The sequence below is a fragment of the Perca flavescens genome, chromosome 6, assembly GCF_004354835.1.
Source record: "Perca flavescens isolate YP-PL-M2 chromosome 6, PFLA_1.0, whole genome shotgun sequence".
NCBI lineage: Eukaryota > Metazoa > Chordata > Actinopteri > Perciformes > Percidae > Perca > Perca flavescens.
In genome coordinates, this window is record NC_041336.1 from 3,468,686 (window position 1) to 3,486,546 (window position 17,861).

The 17,861-nt window shown below is 40.9% G+C and overlaps 1 protein-coding gene across 1 annotated transcript in view; it reads left to right on the forward strand.

Moving 5' to 3' along the window:
• The window catches only part of tg (thyroglobulin), a 53,563-nt gene extending 43,258 nt beyond the window's left edge, over window positions 1-10,305 (forward strand). Inside the window, 9 exon segments of the mRNA XM_028579807.1 lie at window positions 386-536; window positions 1,600-1,805; window positions 4,024-4,200; window positions 4,994-5,131; window positions 5,767-5,954; window positions 6,890-6,994; window positions 7,909-8,049; window positions 8,513-8,694; window positions 10,156-10,305. Of these exon segments, the coding sequence (XP_028435608.1) occupies window positions 386-536; window positions 1,600-1,805; window positions 4,024-4,200; window positions 4,994-5,131; window positions 5,767-5,954; window positions 6,890-6,994; window positions 7,909-8,049; window positions 8,513-8,694; window positions 10,156-10,256 (1,389 nt within the window). The 3' untranslated portion in view covers window positions 10,257-10,305.
• The last annotated feature ends 7,556 nt before the right edge of the window (window positions 10,306-17,861 follow it).

Sequence of the window (17,861 nt, forward strand, 5' to 3'; positions counted from 1 at the left end):
ATGTTATTATGGGATCATTTTTGTCATTATTGATTAAACCAATTATTTTCTCGATTAATGATTTAGTCTTTAAAATGTTGCCCATGACGGATACAAAGATATTTAGTTTACCATCACCATAAACCATTATAATAGTTTGTGTGTGTCTGTACGTGTGTGTGTGTGTGTGTGTGTGTGTGTGTGTCTGTGTCTGTCTGTCTGTCTGTCTGTTTGTGTGTTTGTCTGTGTGTCTGTTTGTGTGTGTCTGTGTGTGTGTGTCTGTCTGTGTGTGTGTGTGTGTCTGTGAGTGTGCATGTGACTCTCTGTGCGTGTGTGTGTGTCTGTCTGTCTGTCTGTGTGTGTGTCTGTGTCTCTGTGTGTGTGTGTCTGTCTGTTTGTGTGTCAGAGGGGGCGTGTCCCAGCCCTGGTGTTCTTCTTCAACCCTTCGGCCAATCAGAACCCAGGACTGTTGGATGGCTCCACCCTCGCTGCTGTAGGTAATATCGTCGTGGTAACGGCCAGCTACAGAACGGCGGCGCTGGGATTCCTGAGCACCGGTAAATATATAATCAACAAAACAACATTATTTATAACAATTCTTTACTTTAAAAACTATCCGTCTGCTCCTAACAATCACAAACAAAAATGTAATCAACAAAAACGATTATGTTTTGCAAGTATCCTCTTATTTTGTCTTGCGTTCTGAATGACAAACTCACACAGATGGATGCTAATAAAATACAGTAGTGTGTGTGTGTGTGTGTCTGTGTTGGTGCGTTTGTGTGTGCGTATATTAGTCTAATTTTTATCGCGATTTCGACTCATAATGATCACAAAAGCGTGTAACAAATGTAACATGAAATTGAAACAGATATGTTGCAGATATGGGGAAATGTATGAAGGGAAATTTCACAGTTGAAGGTGAAACTGTTTTCCTGTTTTAGAAGTTTAATAAATGCAACTTCTTTACAAAAGTAATCGAGTTATCATGTTAAAGTTCCTATGACATGCTGCTTTTTCGATGCTTTTATACAGACCTTAGTGGTCCCCTAATACTGTATCTGAAGTCTCTTTTATACAGACCTTAGTGGTCCCCTAATACTGTATCTGAAGTCTCTTTTATACAGACCTTAGTGGTCCCCTAATACTGTATCTGAAGTCTCTTTTATATAGACCTTAGTGGTCCCCTAATACTGTATCTGAAGTCTCTTTTATATAGGCCTTAGTGGTCCCCTAATACTGTATCTGAAGTCTCTTTTATATAGACCTTAGTGGTCCCCTAATACTGTATCTGAAGTCTCTTTTATATAGACCTTAGTGGTCCCCTAATACTGTATCTGAAGTCTCTTTCCTGAAATTCAGCCTTGGTGCAGAATTACAGCCACTAGAGCCAGTCGTACAATGAGCTTTCCTTAGGATGGGCCATTTCTGTGTCTGTAGCTTTAAATTATATTAATGTTAAAAAACCTCATAAAGTGAAATTTTCATACCATGGGACCTTTAAATAATCCTGATTTCAATATTAAGACTGAATAAGATTCTATTGTGAGATCATATCAGTTTCTTTAGATTGAATTGTTGACTAGTCGACTATTTACGTATGAATCCTTCCACCTGCAGGTTCCTCTGGTCTCCGTGGTGACTACGGGCTGTCGGACCAGAAGGCGGTGCTCCGTTGGGTTAACGCCTACATCTCTACGGTGGGCGGAGACAACATGAGAGTGACAGTCGGATCGGAGAGACGTGGCGCTGACATCAGCAGCCTTCTTCTCCTCTCTTCCTCCTCCTCTTCCTCTCGTCCGCTGTTCCAGCGCATGATGCTGATGGTGAGAACTCTTCTTCTCTTCCTCGTCGACACCTCAACGAGGAACTGTATTTAAGTCGGCTGCCTTTTTTCAAGCAAGGTCTGTTCATTAAAGATTTTCAGAATATAGAAGATATAAACAAAATACAAACAATCCATAATAATCCCAAACATCTACCAGACCAACATTTCACTTTATATGTTTACCTGAAAGGAGAATGAGCTCAAAAGACATATTAATAACATAGGATTATACAGTGTATTATGGGGTTACATTCTATGCTTCCATTTTTTCTACAAATGTCAAGAAAGGCTACCAAATAGTATGAAACTTCAAAACAGAGATAGAAAGAAAGAGTATCTTCTCTGCTCTAGTTAAAGATATTGCATAACTTCTCCACTGAGAATCTCTAGGGGGTAGAGGGTCTTTCTGTTGAAGAGAACGAGTCGCCTGGCTAACAAAGTGGAGAAAAGACAAGTATGTTAGGCCTCCTACACACTGGCTGCGTGGCGTGAGCGTGGCGTTTCTGTTGCGTGGCGGCTGCGTGGTGTTTTCTATGTCTTTGCACACCAGAAAGGTGTCTGACGCGGCGCTGCTGCTGCTAGCCTTGTCTGTACACTTGTATTGGTTTGTATCTTGTATTGTTTCCAATAAACATAAACATATTCTGATCTGATCACAGCAAAGACAACGTCGGCAGTATTGACAGCAAAATAGGCTCCAGAATATTTCCTTCTGGATTGTAGTACAGGTGACATATTTGAAAATCCATAATTATTTATCATTATTTTTTTAAATTACATTTATATATCTGCATTTATGTCAAAATCTCGAGACTTTCAAACATCAACTTGTCATTTATTAATATGTATTTGTGTCTAAATGACATATAAACATCTTTTCCTATTCTATTTTGCCTGGAAACGCTTCCAACACGCTTGCGTGTCGCGTGAAAATTAGGCGTCGGTCCTATTTCTAGTACTCAGTTTTACATGTGTGTAACACCCGACGAATCAGTGAGAGGAGATGGATCAATTGGCTCCTTTAGGATTTCAGAAAGAGTTTTTCAAAATTGATTGCCATAAATTATGTATTCTTGGACTAATGCAAAACATGTTATAGGTTTGCAGGGCCTGTCTGTCGCGTGTGTTGTCTATCTGGTCTAGTTCTAGACAGCCCAACGTTGTTTACATCTGTCTCGTGTGTTGTCTATGTGGTCTAGTTCTAGACAGCCCAACGTTGTTTACATCTGTCGCGTGTGTTGCCTATGTGGTCTAGTTCTAGACAGCCCAATGTCTGCCTTCAAATATAGGAAATCAACAGAGTTCATGTATTACCCAAGGGGGGGTAAGCTTTGCTTCAGAACTCAAACCTCCTATGGCGCCATTTTGATGCTACCAAGCCATCACCTCCCGTTAGCATCCCATTGACTCCCATTCATTCTGACGTCACTTTGACAGAGAATAACTTTACATCTGAAGTGTTTAAAGACTCTATTTGTCTGTTGTTTATTTCCAAAGAAACAGGACAATGTATAAAAGGCTCCATTACCTTGTAGCTTACGTTATGGCTCCGTAGCAGACGCTTTTATAACAATAGGCTAACGATTGGGTCATAACCACAAGACTTACTGTCACACAGTAGAGGAATTACCGTATAGTACAGGAGAAGCTCACAGGCAGTTTGGACTTCCATTAGCTGTTTAGGTTTAATTACTAATGTTAACTAGCATGTTAGTGATCAGTAATTACTAATGTTAACTAGCATGTTAGTGATCAGTAATTACTAATGTTAACTAGCATGTTAGTGATCAGTAATTACTAATGTTAACTAGCATGTTAGTGATCAGTAATTACTAATGTTAACTATCATGTTAGTGATCAGTAATTACTAATGTTAACTAGCATGTTAGTGATCAGTAATTAGCCTGTGTCTATGTTATCTCCTTACATATACCTACACTCTCCGTCTCTGTGAGATTGGGAATGATTGAGATTTCTCTCTCACAGCTACCAGAAGACTTCACACTTTCAGACAGGTTGCTCACGTCACATCTACGTCTTCAAGCTCAGTTGGAGGCTGCTCAGTAACACTCAGCCAGCACCGGGAAAGAGACTTCTGATATCCTCCACTGGTCTCAGACCAGAGACACGGGGTCTGCTGGTCCAGTTTATATATATGTCAATGTGTATTACCAGCAGCTCATTTAATTCTCTGCATGTTGTTGTTGCTCCTGCAGGGCGGCTCTGTGTTTTCTCCGTCGCTGCTCCAGACTCCCTCCACCTCCCGACGCCAGGCGCTCGACTTGGCCATAGAGCTCGGCTGCGTGACCTCTGACCTCACCGACGACGACGACAAGATGGCCGCCTGCCTCAGAGCGACGCCTGCTCACACGCTCAACGCGGCTCAGACCAAAGTACGGTTTGAAGAACTGTTTGTTACGATGGCAAGACAAAACTCCATCTCCATGTCTCACCTGGGTGTGTGTCTGTGTGTGTGTGTCTGTGTGTGTGTGTGTGTCTGTGTTTTTGTGTGTGTGTGTATGTGTCTCTCTCTCTCTCTTTGTCTGTGCGTGTCTCTGTGGTTGTGTGTGTCTCTTTCTCTGTGTGTGTGTGTGTGTGTGTCTCTGTGTGTGTGTGTTTGTGTGTATTTGCGTGTGTGTGTGTGTGTGTGTGTCTCTCTCTCTCTCTCTCTCTCTCTCTTTGTCTGTGTGTGTCTCTGTGGTTGTGTGTGTGTCTCTGTGTGTGTGTGTGTGTGTGTGTGTGTGTGTGTGTGTGTGTGTGTGTGTGTGTGTGTCTCTCTCTCTCTCTCTCTCTTGTCTGTGTGTGTCTCTGTGGTTGTGTGTGTGTCTCTCTCTCTCTCTCTCTGTGTGTGTGTGTGTGTGTGTGTGTGTCTCTCTCTCTTTGTCTGTGCGTGTCTCTGTGGTTGTGTTTGTGTCTCTCTCTCTCTCTGTGTGTGTGTGTGTCTCTCTCTCTCTCTTTGTCTGTGCGTGTCTCTGTGGTTGTGTGTGTCTCTCTCTCTCTCTGTGTGTGTGTGTGTGTGTGTCTCTCTCTCTCTTTGTCTGTGCGTGTCTCTGTGGTTGTGTGTGTGTCTCTCTCTCTCTCTGTGTGTGTGTGTGTGTGTATGTCTCTCTCTCTCTCTTTGTCTGTGCGTGTCTCTGTGGTTGTGTGTGTGTCTCTCTCTCTCTGTGTGTGTGTGTGTGTGTGCAGTTGTTGGCGGTCAGTGGTCCCTTCCAGTCCTGGTCTCCGGTCCGTCAGTCCGTCTCCGAGCCGTCTCTCCACCGAGTCGACCTGCTGCTGGGAACATCTGCACACGACGGTCTGATCAGCCGCGCCCGCAGGATAAAGGTCAGAGGTCACACGACAAAAACACGTTTAATGTTGAAGAGAAAAACTAAATCTTATGAAGAACAGTGATGTCATAACATGGAGTTCATGGCCTTTTCCCCATTTGTTTATATTTTTGAGAGCTGTGAGACTATAAAGTGCAACATACTGTACATCAGAAACTTTTCATGGGCGGCTGTGGCTCAGTGGTAGACCTGTCGCCTGCCAATCGGAAGGTTGGTGGTTCAATCTACCACTCCCTGTTCAGATGCACCAATCAGGGCCAGGGGGGGTGTCTAACTGTGTGTCATTCACTGCTCATGCACACGCATTCATTCTCCCTTGTGGGGGGAGGGGCTTAGGAGACCGTTTTGGGCTTTAGCAGAAAGGGGGGAGGGACTGAAAAGTTTTCGATGTTCATATTTTTTTGCTAAGTCCTGGATCTTCCCAGTCCTACCTACAGCACCTTTAATTGAACCTCATTTGTACGTCACGTTGGACAAAAGCACCACACAAAAGTAAAGGTAAAATAATCATCACAACTCGGGGCAGTGAGAAAAAAATTTCTTCCACAATATTTAGTCAAAACTTGCCTCTTTCCTGTCCACAGAGACTCCCATTTGTCTCCTTATATATCTGGTCTCTGTGTGTGTCAGGACTTTGAGGCTCTGCGCGGTCGAGCTGACGGTAAGACGGCGTTTTACGAGGCTCTGAGTCGCTCGCTGGGCGGAGCGACAGGAAATGAGCTGCTGAAGGAAGCGGCGGCCTGGTTCTACTCTCTGGATCACAGCCCCTCGCCGGCCGGATACAACCTCTTCTCCAGAGCGCTCAACAACGCCACCAGGTCACAAACAGTCCTAGTTCAGTTCAGTTTAGTGAGCTTTTGTAATCCTGTGGTGTACATTTCATGTGTGGATTATGTTCTGGATGAATGGATGAGTTGTTTGGTCTCTAAAATGTCAGAAAAAGGTGAAAAATGTGGATCAGTGTTTCCCAAAAAGCCCAAGATGACGTCCTCAAATGTCTTATTTTAGAATGCCTTTTATTGTCACTATACACATGTACAATGAGATTAAAAGCAACTCCTTTTCCAGTGTCAACGTGTACGTAAAAAAATATAACAACATGGAATAAATAATAAGTAGTGCAAAAAGGGGGGGTAAGGTGCACAGTTGAGACACTATATACATATGAAAAAATAAATATGGTTTTATATACAGTGTGATATGCAGTGTGGTTTATTGCACATTATTTGAATATTTCCCAATAGTGGTGATGGTATTATGTGAGTAATAGATGTTGGACAATGAGAGTAATGCTATTGCACAGTAAACAGATTTTGCACAGTAATGGAATTGCACAGTATTATCAGTATTATCAATAGTATTAAATATTAAATATTGCACAGTAGGTAGGTAGGTGAGTTTTGTCCACAACTCAAAGATATTCAGTTTACTGTCACAGAGGAGGGAAGAATCTTTTGACTTTTTTGTCATAACAAATGTTTCTTATTGCCTCTACAACTTATGGATTTATCTTTGCAGCTTGAGTACATTTGAACAAAAACTACAAAAGAAGTTATTAAAAGTTTCTAAACACATTGACTGTCCATTGTCCCTGTTAAATAAACAAATACATAAAATAGTTTAAAGCAGCAACTTTCTGACCAGACAGCCCATAACTTTCAGTACAAAGTTTTTGAGTCAGTATGAAACATTTGGGATCCAGCGGTGGTAACAGAAGATTAAAGTATGGTATGTATGTGTGTTTGTGTTGCAGAGATCTGTTCATCATCTGTCCCATTCTGCAGATGGCTAGCCACTGGGCTAACAGCAAAGCTAACGTCTTCCTGTACCACCAACCTGCCACCAGCTCTTACAACAGGTACCGTCTGCTTACTGAAACCATGGGGCTAAAGTTAATTAGCTACTTAGCTCACTTGCTAATGTTAGTATATCTCTTCCCTGTAGTTAACTGTGGAGTTCTTGCTCTGTAGCTTCAGTTTGACTCTCTTTTCATCTCCTGTAACCAGAGCCCTAGGAAGTGCGCCAGGCTTTAAAGCCATTTAAACATAGCGGCTGAACAGTGGAATTACAACTCTGGTAGTGTACCAGAGTCTGGTAGGACCAGGCTAGTCTGGGACCAGAGTCTGGTAGGACCAGGCTAATGTACCAGAGTCTAGTAGGACCAGGGTAGTGTACCAGAGTCTGGTAGGACCAGGCTAATGTACCAGAGTCTGGTAAGACCAGGCTAGTGTACCAGAGTCTGGTAGGACCAGGATAATGTACCAGAGTCTGGTAGGACCAGGCTAATGTACCAGAGTCTGGTAAGACCAGGCTAGTGTACCAGAGTCTGGTAGGACCAGGATAATGTACCAGAGTCTTGTAGGACCAGGCTAGTCTGGGACCAGAGTCTGGTAGGACCAGGCTAATGTACCAGAGTCTAGTAGGACCAGGGTAGTGTACCAGAGTCTGGTAGGACCAGGCTAGTGTACCAGAGTCTGGTAGGACCAGGATAATGTACCAGAGTCTGGTAGGACCAGGCTAATGTACCAGAGTCTGGTAGGACCAGGCTAGTGGACCAGAGTCTGGTAGGACCAGGATAATGTACCAGAGTCTGGTAGGACCAGGCTAATGTACCAGAGTCTGGTAGGACCAGGCTAATGTACCAGCTCTCAGAGGAATGAACGGGGGCTCCGCCTCCAACACTGTATCCAGGTCTTATTATACAGCCCTGCCTGTAACTCTGACTGTGGGATTAAAGATACTGATTGATGACTGTTTCCTTCCTGTGTTCAGGGCCGATGTGTCTGTTCCTCTGGACGTTCAGTTTGTGTTTGGGACGCCTCATCATCCAATGAGCTCTCAGCGTTTCACTTCCTCTGACCGACGCCTCTCTGTGGCCGCGATGACCTACGTCTCCAGCTTCATCAGGACCGGGTCAGATGTTTGTTAACACCCATTAAATTAGACTAGATTAGATAGACTTAATGTTAATGCAGCAGCAAATACGAGACACACAACACACATACTGAATATAAATTAAAAAAATAACATATTGTAGGACTGCACAATATGACCTAAAATCATTCGACGACGGACACAATAAAAAGTAGAAAGTAGAGAAAGTAGGCCTAGAAACAGAAATAAAGTATCAAAATTATCGTCATATATATGTGTATATATATATATATATATGAACTATTCAAAAAATATACACAGGAAAGAATGTACAGATGTACTCAAGTAGTGAGTAAATATGCAAATAAATACTTAAATATTATTTATAAAGATTGTACAGTAACTTACAGATTCTGAAACCACTCGGCTACATAATTAATGAGATAATAATGACCGTCGTTTGATAATGAAGTTAATTTTTCAGTTTTCTTCTTCTTCTTAGGAACCCAAACCCGTCCCGTGTGTGGGCGGAGTCAGTCCTGCCCCGCTGGCAGCAGGTGCTGTCCTCTGAAGCCCCGCCCATCTACCTGGAGCTAAGCCCCGCCCTCCGACATCGACAGGGTCTGAGTCTGAGCTCCTGCTCCTTCTGGAGCACACTGGGAACCAGACTGACCCGTCTGAGTGGTGAGACCACAACTCTACTGGACTCTATTCAGTCCACCTCTACTTCACTCTTTTTAAACATACTATACTATAACTTTTATGACTTCTTCAACATACTATACTATGACTTTTTATGATTTTTTAGACATATTCATACTATGATTTTTTTATGACTTCTTCAACGTACTATACTATGACTTTTTTATGATTTTTTTTGGACATACTACACTATGACTTTTTTTTTTTTAAGATTATTTTTTGGGCCATTTTAGGCCTTTTTTTTCCACAGGACAGTTGAAGACATGAAAGGGGAGATAGAGGGGGAATGACATGCAGGAAAGAGGTGCAGGTCGGAGTCGAACCTGCAGCCGCTGCGTCGAGGAGTAAACCTCTATATGTGTGCGCCAGCTCTACCAACTGAGCTAACCCGGCCACATAATATGACTTTTTTATGATTTTTATCAACATACTGTACTATGACTTGTTTTATGATTTTTTTAGCCATACTATACTATGAATTTTTTTGACATATTAAACTATGATTATTTTCGACATTCTATACTATAACTTGATTTATGACTTTTATTAACATACTATACTATGACTTTTTAAAGATTTTTTTCGACATACTATACTATGACTTATTTTATGACTTTTTTCAACATACTATACTATGACATCTTATGACATACTATTGTCACTGACTGTTCAAAACAATGAAAACAAACTGGAGGCAACAAGTCGTTACAGCAAAAAACGTCTCATTTATTTTGAACTAACAAACAATTAAAATATCAAAATGTTAAGGTTAGTTTATTAGTACCAGAGGGTAAATTTATTGTGCAGCAGTCCACGAAGAAAAAACAACATCATCATAAAACATCAGAACAAACGCTTTCAAACCGAAATGGGACGTTGTACAGCCATGACATGTGCTCCCTCCCCCACCCCCCCCACTGCTCCGACATTGTCACGGATGATGTGCATCCCTCATTCCAATTCAGAGTGATCTATGTAAAAGGAAAAGCAAAGACAAGGATGTGGAGCTTGAAGCAGAGTTTCCGCTTTATCTCTCCCTCCAACATGGAACAAGTGGGGTGTACTCTTGTAGCATTGGGAATAACAGGTGTTCACGTTAGACGACCCTGTGACCCCCTACTGGCTTCTGCAACACAAAGACAAGCAGCCAAAAAAGGCAGTATTGTCACGCTATACTATGACTTTTTCTTAAGACATGATTAAGTTATAGTATGTCGAAAAAAGTCATAAAAAAGTCATAGTATAATATGCCTAAATATTAATCATAACCGATTAATTTTTAAATACTTAAAAACATGTCTGGAGGGGGACTTAACTATTAATAATAATTGAATATTAAATATATAATAGTTCAAACCGGTCTGTGTACATTTATATATGTTATGTTGTGGGTTTGGTTGCTGGGGCTCTAAAAAAATGTTTCCCCTGTCTTTCTTTCTCCAGGTGAGTCAGGGGCGGAGCCTGTCCAGACTGCGTTGTCCCCTGAGCTCCCATTGGCTGCACCATCCAGCCAATCACAGACTGAGAAAGACGCCTACAGCTAAACTAATGACATCATCATGTCCTCGTGACATCACAGTTTCCTGCCTCCAGATTCAGTTTGATCTAAAAAAGAAAAACAGTGAATAAATGAAATAACTGCTGTCTTAATCAATAAATATCATTTTTAAGTCTCTCTGCCGACTCTTTGTTCTGAACTTCAGCTGCAGTTCCTCAAATGGCCACTAGGGGCTGCTGTCATTAAAAAAACCACAACTTTTACTGTAACATGGTGTTTTGTTGTGGTATTAGTACTTTTACTGCAATAAAGGATCTACAAACTCCCTCCACCACTGGTGTGTACGAAATACAAGGCAGGGAATAATTAAATATACTGTCAGTTGTAACAGGGGTCTACTTCTCTTGACTTCAGTTCATGAAGCCACAGTTAAAACTCTTTAATTGCCGCTGATTGTGGTAATTCTACTCTGTGTTGTGTTGTGATGATGGTGGTGGACTAACAGCTGACGGTTGGACTCCCAACGGAAGAAAGACGGACAGCTTCGATGTGGATTCAACGAAGATTTATCACTAACAAGCACTTCAGAATCTGAGGGATACGAGCCCGGTCTGAGTCTAATTATTCAAAAAGTGAATGATTTCTACAGCCAAGTTTAACAACTATTAACTGACTAACAGGGTGGATGGTCCACATTCAAAGACTTAGCGTTCCAAATTGTAATTCACACAAAGATACTTATACTACAGACGGATATTTACACACAGATTATCACTCCGGACGTAGTAACTGTCTCTCATATAGGCAATACATTAATATTTACAGGTTTTCATCAGATTCACACAGTCACACTCACCTGAAGGTCTGACTAAGCTTTATACCTTAGATACTGTAATTTATAAAATAACAGCATAAAAATATGAAAATAGCACAATTATGTACACCTTATAACTACCAAATAAGGCTAAATTTCTGACAAAAATATGTATAGCTTAAATTAATTTACTCCTGGAGTAAACCTGTATTTCACTGCAAAGACAACTTTTTTCCTCAAACAACTAAAAAACACGGATGAATTGAAGTCATAGAATAGTAGGTCCAAAAAACAAAAAAAAAAAGTCATAATATAGTATGTTGAAAAAAGTCATAGTATAGTATGTTGAAAAATGTCGGAAAAAAATTATAAAAAAGTCTTATTATAGTATGTCGACAAAAGTCCAAAAAGTCATAGTATAGTATGTCGAAAAAGTCGAAAAAAGTCATAGTATAGTATGTCGAAAAGTCAACAAAAAGTCATATTATAGTATGTCGAAAAAAGAAGACATAGTATAGTATGTCAAAAAGTCAACAAAAAGTCATAGTATAGTATGTTGAAAAGTCGAAAAAAGTCATAGTATAGTATATTGAAAAAAGTCTACCTTCTGAGTGAAAGGGAATATAAAAGCTTCTTTTCTCTGTTTTCTCTGGTCCTGTTGCACTAATTTAAAAACTGTGCCATTTAACTGCATAGACAGCCCAGTTTTATTTGAAAAAAGACCTTTCTACAGTAGCAGCAGAATACTTCTTTAAGACGCACAGGATGTGTAGAGATTCTAACTAATAGCAGGTTATAAATATACCACTAAGAAAAGGAGAAACTAAGATAACAACCACAAACACATTTAATGCTCCGTCTCAGTTCTACAGTTAGTCAGTGTCTTTCCCATCGCTGCTGCAGGTTCAACATTCAAGTAAAACATGAAATCAACTCATTAAAAAAAGTAAAGATGGCAGTTTGGGACAGAAAGATTTCCTGTTGCTTCATGTTTCTGAAACGGCCTATTTGTGTGACGTCCTGTCGTGTTCTTCAACCCCCCAACAACGCAATCGACTGGGGATGGGTGGTGGTCTATCTGCGTCACACTGCTTAAAACCGAAATGAAACAGAGTGACACTGCGTTCAGACCAAAAACAAAAACGATTTTCAAGGGACTGAGGTAACAGTCAGCTTGTTCCACAAACTCCCGGGCACTTCACTGCTTGTGTTTGGTGTTAAAACTTCATAGTGGCAGAGATAGAGGCAGCGATGTTTCCTGTTTCCTGTACGGGACTCTCACACCGCCTCAAAACACACCGACAAGTCTGATCCATACACACACACACTCACACACTCAGACACACACACACACACACACACACACACTCACAGACACACACACACACACACACACACACACACACACACACACACACACTGTAGTCGACAGAATAGAAACTAATGTCGGTGCAAATTTTACTGCCCGATCAGGAGTGAGAGTCACAGTCGTAGGTAAGAGCATCCTATGATGATGCTTTCAAACACAACTATGGCAATAATATAAATAACTTATAACGTTTCAGCACAGAGTTAGTCTCTCTTTTTTCTTTTGTTAAAATCAGTCACATCTAAAGGAGTCTGGGGGAAAGAGAAAATGTGATTTACAGTAAAAAAAAAAGAAAAGAAAAAAAGGAGAAAATCAAAACATAACTATAAACTTTTTTTTTAAAAACAGTAAAAGTTACAACAGGTATAGAAAAACCTGATTGAGAGACAGAAAGATCCATGTTGTGTAAAAAGATTTTTAAAATTAATGAAATTTGGCTGTGATATTTTGTTGTCTCGCTTTGCCAGACCCTCCTCCACAGCGCTGCATAGGAAGGTCTGGCTAGTCCGCACAGCATTCCTGGATGGGAGATAGTTTTAGTCGTGCAACAGAAAACTCCGATTGGACAGATAGTCTAGCTAGCTGTCTGGATTTACCCTGCAGAGATCTGAGGAGCAGTTAACCATAGTCCTCACAAATCCACCGGAGGTTAGAACCCCGACACAGGGACAGAGGAAGGGGACGGACATCATGGTTGAGTCAATATCAGAGCAAGGGTATAATAGTTTTGACTGTTCAATTTAATTTAATTTTAATTTTGTTAGTTCAACGTCAGAGAGTTGACAGAGATTCTGACTCTCTCTCCTTTTTTCAGTTGTAAAATATTACAACTGACTCATGTTCATTTAATTTTTATTCATATAGTTTTGTTTCATTACCATTATTTAAGTTGATGCAGAGAGTTAATTTTTCCGTGTTTCAAAAGAGCTTAAGTAACAACGATGATAAAAGAGGAAAATTGTGACATTGCTGTTCATATAGTTCACTTAAAATGTTCCTGTTTCTGAGGAACTTTATTTCCTCATAAGAGTCGCAGGTTGTAACAGGAAGTGATGAAAGGCAGCGCTGTACTCTCAAAGACCCTCCATAAAGTCATGAAGGTTAAACATTAAATGTAAAGTGTTTCAAAATAATAGAATAGGATGTTCAGTGACTCACCTGCGCAGTCACATTTGCTTTCTTCCGAACCCACTTCCTGTAAAGACGGACGTAATAGTCAGTTAGTTAGAAATAAAATACTTTTTTTCTTCTGTGGAACGATGTGACAGTTATCGAGGCATAGTATCGCTTTTTCTTTTAAAGCCAACCCCCCTTCTTCCCCCCGATAACCCTCGCCCTCTAAGCCCTCTTCAGCCGTACAGCCGTTACAGATGCTGTCGGCGGGGCGGATGGTTAAGTCTATATTAGAGGAGTTGTTTCAGATACTTCCCTATTTTAATACTCTAGGTATTCAAATAGTATAGGTTCAAATATTATAAATATTGTATTATAACTATTAATAGGTTCAGATGAATTAATTGAGATACTTCCCTATGGTTCTTAGATTATTTTTAAAGAGACACACACACCCCCGCACTGGCGGGTTCTCGCTACAGTGGAAACCCGATGACGAGACAAGAGGCTTTTGATTGACAACCTAGATGTCCCCCGTATGTGAAATACACAGCACACAGAAGATCTTTATAACCAAACAAATACAATTGATTACTCACACTCGGACAGCTGCCTCTGCCGTGGTCACAGAGGTTTCCGCTCAGCTGGAGAATCAAAGGTCTGCTGGTCAGGTCGGTCCCCGGGGTTGCTGCAAACCGCACGGTTAAAGAGGAGGCCCCCACTTCCCCTTTAGGGGGGTCCCCGCTCACACGGGTAAGTGGCAAAAAAGAAGAAAAAAGGAAAAAAGGAAAGAAAGTCTTCTAAAAGAGCAAAAAAAAACACTCACAATGTTTTTTGGGTCACCTTGCTCAAGACGAACACAGGTGGTTTTATTATTTTTTTTAAAAAAGCAAAAAGTTAACAAGCAAACAAAATAAAAGGAAAAATGAACAGAGTTCAATCACTCAAAAAAATGCTCTAAGACACAGGAGGTCCCTACGAGTAGGGTATCGGTCAAAAGAGCAGAAAACGAACCCAAGGGAGAGAGAGCGCTTTTTGGCAAAGCACCCATTTTTATATGTACATTTCTTGGGGTTCAACCCCCCATCACAGCGAGGTGTGTTTTATCACATTTGTTTCACCTTACATGGTAATACAGTCTTAAAGCAATAAATCAGGTTGGATATACGTAAAAACCATCTCATATCCTCCTGAGAACCGAGGAAAATTTTGTTTTTCCTAATCAGATTTTTTTGTGATTCCATACCTGTTTAAGGTTAAAAAAACATCTTACAATTTAAATTTTTTTTATTTTTATTTATTTAAAGAATGTCCACTGTAGTGGACAACAGGATCATTTGAGTACGAAAAAAGACAAATTTGCTAGATGTGGAGTCATTATTTACATGAAGATAGTCCTGATGTCCACTATAATTGACATTCATAAAATGGCAAATTTTTCAAAAGATACATAGTGTAGTTTCTATCAGAACTCAATATATGATTCCTAACACCTTAATGAACAAGAAAATATGATTATCATAGTAACAAAACCATAGACAAATAATATTTGACTCATCTCTTATCTTTCCATAAAATGTGCTTATGTTCCTATGCTGTCCATTTTGGATTGAAAGATAGAGGCGGTTCCCGGCCTCTCAAATAACACATCACTGAAAAGCCCAGGATGTCCTCTGTACAGTACAGCAGGAATTAAGAGACTTGCACAAACGATTCAAAGGAGAGGAATGAAACTCAAATGTCCACTACAGTGGACATAAGTCAATGGGCTGGGTCTCAGGAGGATATGACAATATTTCCTTTATACATATGCATGTTGCTATCTAACATAGAATCTAACGGCTCAGTTCGACTGCATTGATCAATAGGTCAGAGCAGTAACCTTTTCACCTCTTATGTGCACCCAGAGCCTTCCCCTGTACACAGGGCCCCGACAGCACTTCCTCTTTCCAGCTGTGCAGGTTCAGACAGACAGTTACACAAAGCAACTTATGCATCTGAAGCCTCTTGCAGACACTTCCTCTTTCCGACTGCAGGGTCAAATAGGCAACTTTACACCGCAACTCACACTAAAATGTCTCTAAGCATGTTTATAGTAATATCAGTAACACAAAAACTTAGCATGATTATATTTCTAAAGGCACATTGGCACTCATAAACCAAAATCAAAGGCAGTATTATAGTCTCAAGAGCAGAAATATATTTTAGCTGTTTTTGGGTTAACTCATGTCAAAAGCAGAAGCACAGTCTCCACTGTTCTTGAGCTGATATACTTCAAAAGCAGAAGTATAGTTTTAGCTGTCTTTTGGATTAATACAAATACATTTCAAAAAGCAAAAATATTTCAAAAAGCAGGAAAATAATTTTTAATTGTTTTTTGGATTTTCACATACTCTCGTTCAACACTTCCAAATATGGTATGCTCATGAATATTTACAATGAGCTGCGCGCTGATTGGTTTGAGCAAACTACATAGAAACACATGGGAGACTCGACAGCAGGTCTCATATTTCAGACACTGCAAAGTTATACGTTGTTTGTTATTTCGTTATTAAATTCGATTCTGAGACTTTTTGAAGTGAGAAATCAACTATATAAAGCTCAAATATGGGCTGTTTTACGAAAATTGATGGCTAATTGCAAATTTGGTAAGACTGTGTGTCGGAGTTCAGCCGCCGGTGCTGCCTGTGTTGCTGCCTCGCCGCCCGGCCTGCCTTCCTCCACAGACCCCGGCCTGCTGTGAGGTAGATAGATCTCCGTCAAGGCCGGCAGCCCACAGCACTCCATACCCGCGCAAAGTCACAGTTTTTTGGGCTATTGGACAACCAAACACCGCTGCCCTGACAGAGCTCCAGGGCCTGCAGCTCCCCTCTTCCTGCTAGCTAAATGGCCCGTGTGTGAGAGTGATATCGCGGTCAGCGAGCTTGTTACACCAGCAATCTCTTACCACAGTTCCAGTTAGTCTTGGTTGTCTGCCAGCTGCCGGTATAACTAGAGTAGCTATATTTACAGTTTGAATTTTGTCACGCCACTTATACAACATCTAACTAAATGTCTTATAAAGCTAAGAGTGGTGTCCGATTTCAAGTTAATAAATATTTGTGAAGTTTAGGGGTTTCGTTAGCTGCGGCTGTCCCTTCAATCCTAGCTACCTGTGTAGCTACAAATCACGGATAGTTAGCTTCATTTTTGGCGTAATTCGAGTATATTTACAGTTTGAATTTCGTCACGCCCTTATACAACATCTACCTAAATGTCTTATAAAGATAACAACGGTGTCCGATTTCAAGTTAATGGTTATTTGTGAATTTCAGAGGAATTCTAAGAGGAGGCTAGCTAGCTCTCATTGACAGAGCTACATCCAGCCGCAAGCTCTATCAGTGAGACTCGCGGACAAGCGGCGTTTATTTCCCCAATCGTTTGTTTAAATAACTCAACACATTATAATTACACACATTAAAAGATTAACTGTAACATGTGGTAACAGATTGCTGGCGTAACAAGGTCGCTGACCGCACTCTCACTCACATACACCGGACATTTAGCTAGCAGGAAGAGGGGAGCTGCAGGCCCTGGAGCTCTGTCAGGGCAGGGGCATTTGGTAGTCCATTCACCCATAAAACGGTGACTTTGGCGGGTATGGAGTGCCGTGGGCTGCCAGTCGTAACGGAGCTCCATTTACCTCACAGCAAGGCGAGGCAGCAACACAGGCAGCACCGGCAGCTGAACTCCTTGAGATCTGCGCGACCTATTCAGAAGACTAAGCTGACCTCAGGTCAGTTGTGTAGCCTATGTAAATGTTGGGGCGTGACAAACAAAGAGACTAGAGCCAAATGAGGAGGAGCCGCCGAGTTGACGTCAACTAGGCGGCTTGTTGAGATTTGCCCGTTTTCAGAGGCAGTTTCACATTGTGAGATTTGCAGAGGAAAGAGGTGTCAATGGGATTTTGAGGTTCTATGTATGTCCTATTTACCCTCCAAACTGTCGTTTTTCAACCATGACAAGGTAAAATCAGTTCTGCATTCTACCACCCCTTTAAGAATTTATATTTTAGTTATGAATAAGTCACAGAATGTCATCCATGTCGTCAATCAAAGTTTTCATCCCAGCACCTGTAGCCTACCTATGGAGTTGTAAACAAACTTTGTGTTCAATATATATAATAGTGCCATGTCAGTTACATAGTGTGGCACTGATTGAGAGCTCTTGGCCTGTTCAGCACCATCGCTGTCCATCAGTTGTCACTGTCCGTGGTGCTGAAACATTTTTACTTGACTGTTTTCTTTGTTTGTCAGTACAAAAAATGTGTCTTTTCTTTGTGTTTTATTTGACATATAGGCTTACTTGGCTCAACA